The 12,673-nt window shown below is 43.3% G+C and overlaps 1 protein-coding gene across 2 annotated transcripts in view; it reads right to left on the reverse strand.

Moving 5' to 3' along the window:
- Positions 1–12,673, reverse strand: part of nkpd1 (NTPase KAP family P-loop domain containing 1) — a 32,499-nt gene that overhangs the window by 13,197 nt on the left and 6,629 nt on the right. The window contains exons 1-2 of one of the 2 annotated variants that reach the window (XM_016994812.2): positions 701–4,754; positions 8–191 (exon numbers count right to left, since the gene is read on the reverse strand). In XM_016994812.2, coding sequence (XP_016850301.1) covers positions 8–43 — 36 coding nt within the window. In that variant the 5' untranslated portion in view covers positions 44–191; positions 701–4,754. Of the gene's footprint in view, positions 1–7; positions 192–700; positions 4,755–8,893; positions 9,321–12,673 lie in introns of those variants that run through there. The other variant, XM_008113847.3, reaches the window with a different exon arrangement.

Genomic DNA, 12,673 nt, shown 5'->3' on the forward strand with positions numbered 1-12,673 from the left:
GATATACCTGAATTTCAGGGAAGGATAGGATAGTATACTGCATATAGTGTGGCAATGTGAGCCCAGGCCTTGCCTACTAATGGCCAACTCTGCAACCTTCTGGAGTTCTGGTCTTCCCCTTTCCCCAGGCTCTTCTTCCTAGGGTTGGCTTCCTTTCCAGGCCTTCGAGTCTTATGGAGTTTTGCGGAGATCTGTTTATTCACAAAGGCACATAGTTCTTTTGAGAAAGACAATGGGGCAGCATATGGAAACAAGCAACGGCTACATTAAAAAACGGTGTCCCTCCATGGCCTTTTTCATGGTAGCCCTCCAAAAGGATGCTGAGATATCACCTTTGCTACCATTCTGGGTGCGCCTGTGCAGTAAAATTCATATAGTTTGACACCACTTTTGCTGCCACAGGTTAATGCTATGGAATAATGGGAATTGTAGTTTGGTGAGCAGCACCAACACTCTTTGGGAAAGAGAGAAGGCAAAAACTCTTATAAAACTACAACTTCCAGGATTCGATAGCACTGAGCCATGGTAGTTCAAGAGTGTCAAACTGCATTAATTTGATATATCTTGGGTTTGATTTATGATTACTGTTTCCTTCTTGTTTCCATCAGTAGTTTCCAACTTGGGAAGGACACATGTTGCTTTGAGTTGATGTATTCAGTTCTTCCCAATCACCAAAGCCCCGAAAGATAAAAGAACTTACCACAAGTCACATAAGTAGCCTTTTGGAACAAGCTGAGCCAACACTTCCTTGTGACACAATTCCTTCTGCATCCCACTCTGGCATCAAATGGTTTGCAAATCATCGCCCAACCTGGTATCTCTGTCCCAAATATTACATTTCCAGTTCTGGGAGGGACCCAACATGCTTTATTTCTCTTAGGATCGCTCCTTTTGCTGTAGCAGGAGGCAGTTGGGGACTATCACTCTCATTGCTGGCTGTGGGATTGTGCAAGTCATATTCCACAGAAAGAACGTTTCCAAACTGTTGCATGCCTGTAATTTGTTGTGGTTCGTTTCCTCCCATAGTGATCTCATTTTAATAGCGATAACGCATACTACCTTTGTTCTATTCTTTAAAATCCCAACAGGACATGCAAAGAACTTTGGTAAGTGGAAAGTTCAGAAAGTTGCTATGAATAAATACAAGCTTTCTCTGTAATTCTAATCTCTCATCTCATCTACTCTCACGATCTCTCTTCCCAGTCTGTGGTCCAACCAGCTCTGTACAGTCGGACCTCCACATTTGTGGGTTTAGCTGTTGTGGATTTGATTATTCATTGATTTGATTAATGTTAATATTTGATTCATATTAATTAAGAATGTCTAGTTCTTTGGTGTGGCTTTATGGCCATAGAATCACACAAGAAGATCTAGAACAGTGGTTCCCAACCTTTTTTTTGACCTGGAACCACTTGACCAGGAACCACTTTGACCAGGGACCACTCTCCAAAATTAATACCAAAAGGGTTACAAATCAGTTTTTGGTCAACTTTAGATTCTGTTTGGTTATTTGGGGTGCTGATTCAAAAAACTGGATTGGATAGACCACATCAGCTCTTGTTTCTGATACAGAACATATGCCATCCATCTGCTCACTCATGGAAAACCATATTTAATAATCTAGAGCTGATGTGGTCTATCCAAAGCAATTTTCTGAATCAGCACCCCAAATAACCCCAGGCACAGGCCTAAAAAGGAAGACACCAAGGCGCCCCGCTTCCAGGCATCACATGGAACAGCTCCGCTCAGGGGGAGGGAGGAGGAGAAGCAGTAGTCAGGAGCCTTGTTGTTGTGCCTTTTGTGGGTAGTCAGCCTCTCCCTTCCCGATATCCCTGTTGCCTCAGCACTATAAGAGGGTTTCGCGAGACCAGTCGCTCTCTTTGCAATGGTGTAGTAACGGCTAGGTCGCAGGCCATATTTTAATTCTTGGGGACCAGTGGTGGTGGTCCACGGACCACAGGTTGGGAACCACTGACCTAGAGAATCTTAGCATTTGTAGATCTTCCAGTATGATTTTGTGATCATCTTCTACCGAAGTTGAACTGGAAGATCTAGAGACTTAGAGTGTTCTTTCAGTTGAAAAAGTTCATATTTCCAAATTCCACAGGGGTTGTGAGCCCTTCCTATTTACAGCTGTATAGCTATGAGAGGTAGACACAACTCCTAGCATTGCCCCCTTAGATAAGAATTCTGTCTTCCCATGATAATGTTTCTAGCATTACAGTCACTTAGAATTTTAGTTGAGCATCTCAAGATGCAGTTTAGGCACACAAAGTAAAGGGACAGGCAAAGTGATAAAAGAAATATTAACACACAGTAAAAAGAAGAGTTCCAAGTGTGAACGATTTTCTATTTCTGACTCTGCAATGCTAGAAACAAGGAGGCTACAGAAAAATCGAATGGGAAATAGAATTCCTAATTGATGGGGCAATGTTCTCATTTAGCCCTTGAAATGACTATATCCCTATGAAGAGACCAATGTGGTGGGAGCATAACCCACCATCATTCCACGAGTTCTTTATTCAGTTGTGCCTGTCCTCTCCAGTTTTATGGCAATTGAAAGAATAGCTTATCACAATGAACATCCCATACAAGGTGTCATTTTGCCACCTGGCGAAGAAGGAGGTCAATCCAAAATGAGAAGATAATATGGAAAGCCATGTACAAAGCCGTCACTTTAACTGTCATGGCAATTGGATTCTGGGATTTGCAGTTTAGGGAGTCTTTGGAATTCTCAGGCGGCGAGTTCTACTGCCCCAGCAAACTACAAATCTCAGGATTCTGTAGGATGTAGCCAAGGAAAGTAAAGTGGGATCCTGTCACTACAAATCTGTAGTGTGAACAGGCCCCTGGCCAGAGCTTGCCAAGACAAGATGGCCAATCAACTAGCTTGCCCAAGACATTTTGGTGCTCAACCTAAGAGTCAAAGACAGTGTGCTAACATCTGCCTGTCGATCTGCCCACCCATCTATCTATCCATTTATTTATCATCAGCCTATCTGTTGGTCTGTCTGTCCATCCATCCATTTATCTGCCTGTGAATAATAAGCACAATAACTGTACAATGATATGCTCTTGAATGGTACTCCGAAGACAGCTACCAAATAGTAACATGCATCCTGTACTAAACCTATGCTTTGGAAAAAGCCACCTGCAGTTCTTCAGAGAGATAACTTGGAAAAAGTTACTTTTTTTGGAAATACAACTCCCCTAATACGTCAGCCGTTGTGACCACTGGCCATTTCTGGATCTTATTTCTGCAACTTTTTTGGACATGTCACAGAATCCTGTAGCCAATGTGGTCACTGGTCATTTGGAATAAGGGTTTTTGTGAGTTCTAGAACCAAAAACTCCTTAGTTTCCAACTTGGGAAGGACACATGTTGCTTTGAGTTGATGTATTCAGTTCTTCCCAATCACCAAAGCCCCGAAAGATAAAAGAACTTACCACAAGTCACATAAGTAGCCTTTTGGAACAAGCTGAGCCAACACTTCCTTGTGACACAATTCCTTCTGCATCCCACTCTGGCATCAAATGGTTTGCAAATCATCGCCCAACCTGGTATCTCTGTCCCAAATATTACATTTCCAGTTCTGGGAGGGACCCAACATGCTTTATTTCTCTTAGGATCGCTCCTTTTGCTGTAGCAGGAGGCAGTTGGGGAACATTCCTGCTTCAGGGCCTCCACCCCTCTTCTATCACTGCTGAGCATTACATGAGCTCCCCTGACCTGTTTTCTTAGACCGGGTTGTGAAAGAGAAGGGGAACGTGGAGGCGGACATTACAGGCACCTCTTTTTTGCAAGTCAGAAAACACGAGGTGCATTTGAATGCCATGATGTCAGAAAGCCAGGCTTTGCTAAACACTGCAGGAGGTGAAGCTATTAGGGTAAAGAATGAACTTTTTATATTGACATATTACATTAATACAACATCTCAGTGGGTTGCTGTGAGTTTCCCAGACTATATGGCCATGTTCCCAAAGCATTCTCTCCTGATTTTTTTTTCGTGTCAGGAGCAACCGGAGTTGCTTGTGGAGAGAGAGAATTGCCTGTCTGCAAAGACGTTGCCCAGGGGATGCCCAGATGTTTTGATGTTTTTACCATCCTTGTGGGAGGCTTCTCTCATGTCCCCGCATGGAGCTGGAGCTGATAAAGGGAGCTCATCCGCGCTCCCCCTGGGTGGGATTCGAACCTGGCAGCCTTCAGGTCAGCAACCCAACCTTCAAGTCACAAAGCTTTTATCCCCTAGGCCATCAGAGGCTCCCCTAAGTTCTCTCCTGATGTTTTGCCCACATCTATGGCAGGCATCCTCAAAGGTTGTGAGGTCTGTTGGAAACTAGACAAGTGGGGTTTGTATGTGTGGAGACTTGTATACACTTCTTCACAGTATGTATATCTGTGGAATGTGCAGGGTGGCAGAAAGAACTCTTGTGTATTTGAGGCAGGTGTGAATGTTACAATTGGCCACCTTGATTAGCATTGAATGGCCTTGCAGCTTTAAAGCCTGGCTCCTTCCTATCAGGGGGAATCCTTTGTTGGGAGGTGTTAGCAGGACCATAGCCAGGAGAAAAAAAATCGGGGTGGGGGTTTGAAACTTTTTATTAGCAAATCATGAAGAGTAGTTCCATAACGCAAAATAATTTAGAAATCAGGCTCTATCGATAAACTTCAGTGGACATTCATAAGGATTTGGTTAACCATTTAAAATTCATAAGTAAATTAGTTTAAGAAAAACCCTGAAAATTTCAGGGGGGGGGTTTGAACCCCTACCCCCCCCCCCTCTGGCTACAGCCCTGGGCGTTAGCTGGCCCTGATTGTTTCCTGTCTGTAATTCCTGTTTTCTGTGTGTTCGTTGTTTACTGTCGTGATTTTAGAGTTTAGTAGCCAGATTTTGTTCATTTTCATGATTTCCTCCTTTCTGTTGAAACTGTCCACATGCTTGTGGATTTCTGTGGCTTCTCTGTGTAGCCTGACATGGTGGTTGTTAGAGTGGTCCAACAGCTTTAGTCACCATGGATTTTAGGGAGAGCTCAGGCTTAATTTGTTCTAAGGCCTATTTGTTGGTCTTTTTAGCAATCTACTGATCTGCAGAACTCTTCTCCAGCACCATAAAATGAATTCATTTCCTTTCTATTTGCTTTTTTCACTGACCAGCTTTCACAACCATATAGGGATGGGAAATACAATGGCACGGACAACTGTAGTGTTAAATGATATATCTTCTTTACATATCGAGAGCTTGTCTGGTTCCTTCATTGGTGTCTTCCCCAGCCCTTGATTGCAGTCATCATTCTAATTAATGGCTGAGTCAAGGAATGGGAAATCTGAACGTCTTAATCACCTACTTTAAAGTTATGTAACCCATTTATTATCATTATTTTTGTTGTCTTAACGTTCCACTGCAAACCTGCGTTTGCACTTCCTTCAATGACTTTCTTCAGTAATTGTCCCACATCTTTGTTATCTTTTGCTAGTAGTATATGGTATCATCTGCATATCCTTAATTCTTGATAATTTGGCCAAGGAAGCAACACCAGGAGTCTGATCAAAATGGCATAAGATATGAATAAAGGAGACCATACAAGCCAGGAGATGCTGTAGAAGTTTGCCTTTGCCTGAACCTACTGAACGGTAAGATTTTTCTCATTCTTCTATGGGACCGCAGTGGTGCAATGGGTTAAACTCTTGTGCTGTTGAACTGCAGACCCAAAGGTTGGCAGTTCGAATCCACAGAGTGGGGTGAGCTCCCACTGTCAGCCCTAGATCCTGCCAACCTAGCAGTTCGAAAACATGCAAATGTGAGTAGATAAATAGGTCTTCAATGGGAAAAGGCAAAAAGATGTTCCAAGTAGTCTTGCTAGCCACACAACCAGGAGGTGTGTATGGACAACCCAGGCTCCTCAGCTTGGAAAAAGAGAAGAGCACCTCCCTCAGAGCCAGAGATGACCACCACCTCCACAGCCAGAAATGAAAGGAGAAGCCTTTGCCTTTGTCTGTATATTTGTGTCTCATTGTATGTCGTTGTAACTAGGCATTGACTGTGCCTGTTTATATCCACTCTGAGTCCCCTCGGGGAGAAAGGGAGAATATGAATAAGGTGTTATTACTATTATATTATTGAGTTAATAGAGTACAACGTAATTTTGCAATTTGAACTCAATTAGCAGCAACTGAAGTAAGCTGAGGATAAAGATAGAAAGTGGAAGGAGGTGAGAGAAGCTGGGACATTTGCAAAACAGTTGAAAAAGTGGGATGGCAGAGGATGAATTAGTTTCCCTGCCAAATCAGGACAATTGGATGGTTTATGTAGTGCTGACCCATCAAAAGAGATTCGTATATATAAAGCAGTTTTGTACACATGTTGCTGCTTTGGCTGCGAATATGAATTCACACCCATATATAGATGTTTACTCAAGCCTGTTTGTAGTTAGTTTGATCTCCCTTCTGATCCAAAGTTGGAGATGTTTATCCCCACCTGGGGCCACCACTTTTCCTCTGTGAATACATTATGGATTACAGCTAGGCTCTGATTATTATTTGTAATGCCTAGAGAGAAGCATTGTAATGCCTGCAAGTATGTAATTTGCACTGAATAAAATTAACATAGATTTGACTTTTTGATGCAGACGTTTTGAACTTGGAAATGTTGTTCTTTCTAAATATTGCCCCCAGAATCATGTTGACTGTAGAATATGAGAGTTGCAGTAAAAACAGTCATATCTCCAAGCTCTGCGCTTAGGTACAAATACATCATACATATATAGATACAGGTGACACAGCCAGTGGTGCTGAACCATGAAAATTTTAGTTTTACATAGAATTATAGAATCATAAAATAATAGATTTGGAAGAGACCTCATGGACCATCTAGTCCAACCCCCTGCCAAGAAGCAGGAAATCACATTCAAAGCACCCCCAGCAGATGGCCATCCAGCCTCTGCTTAAAAGCTTCCAAAGAAGGAGCCTCCAGGGGAAATAAACTCTGAAAGAGAGGATAGGGTGGACCCCAAAAAGCAATAGTTATAGAGCAGTGGTTCCCAACTTTTTTTTTTACCAGGGACCACTTTCCAACATTAGAACCAAAAGGGTTACGAATCTGCCCAGGTTAAATATTCAGAAATGTGAAATACTCCAAAATCCTTAATTGTCTATATGTGTAGCTGGGATAGAAACATGTTTGCTTTCTCACAGTTCTCACTGCACACATGTTGTCCCACACGCAAAATAATTAATTTTTGTATAAATTTGCCTTTAGGAAATGTGTATAATGTCTCTCTGAAACATAAATGAGTTTTCTGGTTAGAGTCAATCCCATTTCCAAGACATCCCATTATGCATGTATAAGCAAACATTTAAGAATTGAGGAAGTGTGTAGGGAGATATGAGGTTGCCTTTCTTCTTCAGGAAATACTTTGGTTACTCTTAGCAGCCTAGTCATATTCTCAGGGTGAATTTCTATGGAAATTATACAACCAGTCTAGCGTTGTGGTTAGAGCAGTCATTCATGGTGTCACCCGAATTGACCTCTTCCCATACCAGACTGGATTATAATATTGTAGCTAAAAGGTAAAAAAATATGCTGGTGGTTCAATAAGTAAGGTGTCCATGGACGACAAGCTTCTCGGTGTGGAAGAATAGAACAATAGCACCTCCCCATGGCCAAGTCGAGCACAGCATCCAGATGCTGGAAATGAACAAAGATGGAAGCCTTGCCTCTGTTTATGTACTGTCTGTCTTGTCAATTGTATAATGGCATTGAAGATTTGCCATATATGTACCTGTAATCCACTCTGAGTCCCCTCAGAAAGATAGAGCAGAATACAAATAATAATAATAATAATAATAATAATAATAATAATAATAATAATAATGGAAAGTTCCTTGACAAAATTGAAGGAAAAGCTGATAAGGAGAAGACCTGCTCTGGCTCACGAATGGGACCCTGAAGAAGGAGACAGAGGGTCTGATCCTTGCAGCCGAGGAGCAAGACATCAGAACAAAGGCAATTAAGACCAAGATCGAAAAATCAGCCGATGACCCAAAATGCAGACTCTGCAAGGAAACCGACGAAACCATTGATCATATACTCAGCTGCTGTAAGAAAATTGCACAGACAGACTACAAACAGAGGCACAACTATGTGGCCCAAATGATTCATTGGAACTTATGCCTCAAGTACCACCTGCCAGCAGCAAAGAACTGGTGGGATCACAAACCTGCAAAAGTATTGGAAAATGAGCACGTAAAGATACTGTGGGACTTCCGAATCCAGACTGAGAAAGTTCTGGAACACAACACACCAGACATCACAGTTGTGGAAAAGAAAAAGGTTTGCATCATTGATGTTGCCATCCCAGGTGACAGTCGCATTGACAAAAAACAACAGGAAAAACTCAGCCGCTATCAGGACCTCAAGATTGAACTTCAAAGACTCTGGCAGAAACCAGTGCAGGTGGTCCCGGTTGTGATCGGCATATTGGGTGCTGTGCCAAAAGATCTCAGCCGGCATTTGGAAACAATAGACATTGACAAAATTACGATCTGTCAACTGCAAAAGGCCACCCTACTGGGATCTGCACGCATCATCCGAAAATACATCACACAGTCCTAGAGACTTGGGAAGTGTTTGACTTGCGATTTTGTGAAACGAAATCCAGCATGTCTATCTTGTTTGCTGTGTCATACAATAAAATAATAATAATAATAATAATAATAATAATAATAATAATAATAATAATAATTTATTTTGAATCAGCACATCAAATATACCCAGAAACAGTGATAACATTTGAGGCACCATAATGTGTGTTGGCCAGTATGAGTTGTCCGACGCTGCCCATCGCTAACCCAAGCTATCCAGAATAAAGCCTAGAAGAAGAGACACATTCCTACCTTGGTGCATTCCTCCAGTTCCGCCGTTCCTTCCATCTCCTCCATCTGATACATGTTGGCCTCTTTGGATGGTCTTATCCTTGCTGCTGCTGTCCACCTCCTGCCTTCATGGATGCTCCTCTTTCCTCAACTTTGCTTCTTCTTCTCCTTCTTCTTTCCTTCTCCTTTGCCTCACTGGCACACGTGCCACATTGAGCTGTCTTCTTTCTTTTAATCTCGCACACACCTCCTGTTATTTCCTTGAGGTTGTGAGGGGTGGCCAGAATGCTGTGACTAACAGCCTAAGCTCTGTGAAAAGTGGAACCTTCTTCAATCAGAATAATTATTACCTGGTGCTGGAGTCAAGTAGAAGTTCAAGCAATTCAACGGATAGAATTAAGCTCTTGGAGAAGGGAAATAAATGCTGTTTCTTCTTTAATCTGTGAGCCTAATAAAAAAGGAAACCCAATAGCGATAAATATTTTTTTTGGGTGTAGGGATGCTTCTTTGTTTCTTTTCAAAGCCCAGGAGAAGATGTCAGAGATGTTGAATGAGATCATGAGCAACCCACTGGAAGTTATGGACAGGTAGTCATCGGCATTATTAGCGGCCATGCTCAAATCCCTTTAGCCTTAATTTACCATGCAGAAAAATATGTGACGGAGAATTCCCAATCCTCTGATTTCCTCCCAGGGGAAAATTTGGTTGCATTTTTGCATGCAAAGCTGTTGTGACAGTCCCAAGAACTAACGATGGCCATGATGATAATGAAAAGAGGAGGCAGAGGAGACAATTGTGGTTCTAGTGATGATAGATGTTCTGGGAACAATTCCAAGCAGCATGATAAAACAACGTAAGACCACAATAGCACAGTTATAAACAGCACCACTTGTTAGAGCACACCACAATATCTGTTGCATATTCCTTATCTGAAATGCTTGGAACCAGAAGTGTTTGGTATTTTGGGAAATACCTATATTTGCATAGGTAAAGGTAAAGGTTTTCCCCTGACATTACGTCTAGTCGTGTCCAACTTTGGGGGTTGGTGGTCAACTCCATTTCCAGGACAAAGAGCCAGCATTGTCCGTAGACACCTCCAAGTTCATGTGGCCGGCATGACTGCATGGAGCGGTACCTATTGATCTACTCACATTTACATTTTTCAAACTGCTAGGTTAGCAGAAGCTGGGGCTAACAGTGGGAGCTCACCCACTCCCTAGATGTGAACCGCTGACCTTTTGGTCAGCAAGTTCAGCAGCTCAGTAGTTTAATCTGCTGCGCCACTGAGGGCTCCACCCATGATATTAAACTGATCACTTAATGTGCTTTAGTTCTGTACATTAATGGGTGGAAAGCTTTCCCCCTGAACTGTGAGTAAGATTCTTAGTATATGCTCTCCTGCTTTGTAAACACAAAATGCATTGATGGACCATGTTCTGTTTAAAAACAGCCATGATGCAAGTTTTGTACTCATCTCCCCTTCCACTTTCTCACTGCCATTTGCTAAAAGCAGTAACATCACCTCTTGGCTTCAGTCAACTCCACAAACTGCTTGTTCAACTGCTGGCTTAACAGGAATCTTTAAAAGGAGGGAAGTTGTAAATGTGACTCACGAGATTACAAAAAGGAACATGCCCTGATGTAGGAGGCGGATGTGGTAGAATGTTTTCCAGCACGCTCCATATGCAGTCTCATTGTGTACCTGCTGCCTTGTTTTAAAGGTGGGGAAGCCTCACCTGCAGTGCTACGATGACTAGGCAGTAAATAGGTTTGTTTACTCAGATGTGACTTTTGTGGGTGCCAGTGAAACAAAGGCTCCATCTACACCGTTATATAATGCAGTTGAAATGCATTGAACTGGATTATATGAGTTCTCGCTGCCAGACAGTGCAGTTAAACCAGGCATGGGCAAACTTAAGCCCTCCAGGTGTTTTGGACTCCAACTCCCACAATTCCTAACAGCCTCAGGCCATTTCCTTTTACCCCTCAGCCGCTTAAACGGCTGATCTAGGAAAGGACAGTTGGAAAATGAACTTTGTGCATTTTCCAGTTCTTCCTTTTTGAGATTTAAGCTTTCTCCTATAGAAAACATACATTATAATCTCTTCTTTCATATAGGTTTTGCATGCATCGTATTCAACAGCATCCCTCCAACTGTTGTGATTTGGCAGGTAATTTGGTAATACTCCCCCATCCCACTTTTCAGCTCCTCTCAGAATGTCTCAGCTTCTTTCTCTTCCTCCCACTTTTCCCCTTTTGTCCTCTGCTGACTTCAATTGCTGCAAACTGAATTCAAGGTGCAAAGTAGTTTGCACACAAGCTGGAACTGCACTGCCATATAAAATCCAGATCATTTGCTTTGAACTTGATTATATGGCTGTGCAGACTCCTATAATCTAGTTCAAATCAGATAATATAGATTATCCTGTGTAGATCCAGCCTCTGTTAATAGGAGTGAGAGAAGAAGAATAGCAGTCACCTGCAGGTTCTGCTCGACCTCACAGCAGCCTTTGATAGTTATTTATTTATTTATTTATTTATTTCTCACATTTGTATCCCGCCCTTCTCACCCAAAGGGACTCAGGACGACTTACAACAGTGGCAACAATTAGATGCCCATACAAACCAATATAAAACAGCACATAAAACAGTTAAAACTATTAAAATACATTATGGATTAAAAATATACATTTCAAACATAAAATCAGATCAGTTCTTCCTCATGCTTTGTCCATAGTTCAGTCCGTGTCATCTTCATTGATTAAAAGCCTGGGCACACAGCCATGTTTTTAGGGCTTTCCTGAAGCCCAACAGGGTTGGAATTTGACACATCTCTCTTGGGAGGGTGTTTCACAGCCAGGGAGCCACCACCGAGAAGGCCCTGTCCCTCGTTCCCACCAGCCACGCCTCCGAGGCAGGTGGGACCGAGAGCAGGGCCTCTCCAGATGATTTCAGGGATCTTGCCGACTCATAGGAGGAGATACGTTCGGACAAGTAGATTGGGCCAGAACCGTTTAGGGCTTTATAGGTCAAACCCAGCACTTTGAATTGGGCTCGGTAGCATATCGGCAGCCAGTGGAGCTGGCTTAACAAGGGGGTGGTACGCTCCCTGTAAGTCGCCCCAGTTATTAATCTGGCTGTACTAATTGGAGCTTCCGGGCCATCTTCAAAGGCAACCCCACGTGAAGGGCGTTGCAGTAGTCCAAATGGGATGTAACCAGAGCATGGACCGCCGTGGCCAAGTCAGACCTCCCAAGGAACTGGCACAGCTGGCGCACAAGTCTTAGTTGTGCAAAGGCTCCCCTGGCCACCGCTGAGACCTGGGGTTCCAGGCTCAGCGATGAGTCTAGGATCACCCCCAGACTGTGCACCTGTGTCTTCAAGGGGAGTGCGACCCCGTCCAACACAGGCTGTAACCCTATTCCCTGTTCATCCTTACGACTGACCAGGAGGACCTCTGTCTTGTCTGGATTCAGTTTCAATTTATTGGCCCTCATCCAGTCCGACGCAGCGGCCAGACACCGGTTCAGGACCTGGACAGCCTCCTTAGTGACAGGTGGGAAGGAGTGACAGAGCTGGACATCATCTGCGTACAGATGACACCTCACCCCGAAACTCCGGATGATCTCTCCCAACGGCTTCATGTAGATGTTGAACAACATGGGGGAGAGTACTGATCCCTGTGGGACCCCACAAGACAATGGTTGTGGGGCCGAGCAGGTGTCCCCCAATGACACCATCTGGGAACGACCCTCCAGGAAGGACGGGAACCACTGCAAAACAGTGCCTCTGAGACCCATC

The sequence above is a fragment of the Anolis carolinensis genome, unplaced genomic scaffold, assembly GCF_035594765.1.
Source record: "Anolis carolinensis isolate JA03-04 unplaced genomic scaffold, rAnoCar3.1.pri scaffold_10, whole genome shotgun sequence".
NCBI lineage: Eukaryota > Metazoa > Chordata > Lepidosauria > Squamata > Dactyloidae > Anolis > Anolis carolinensis.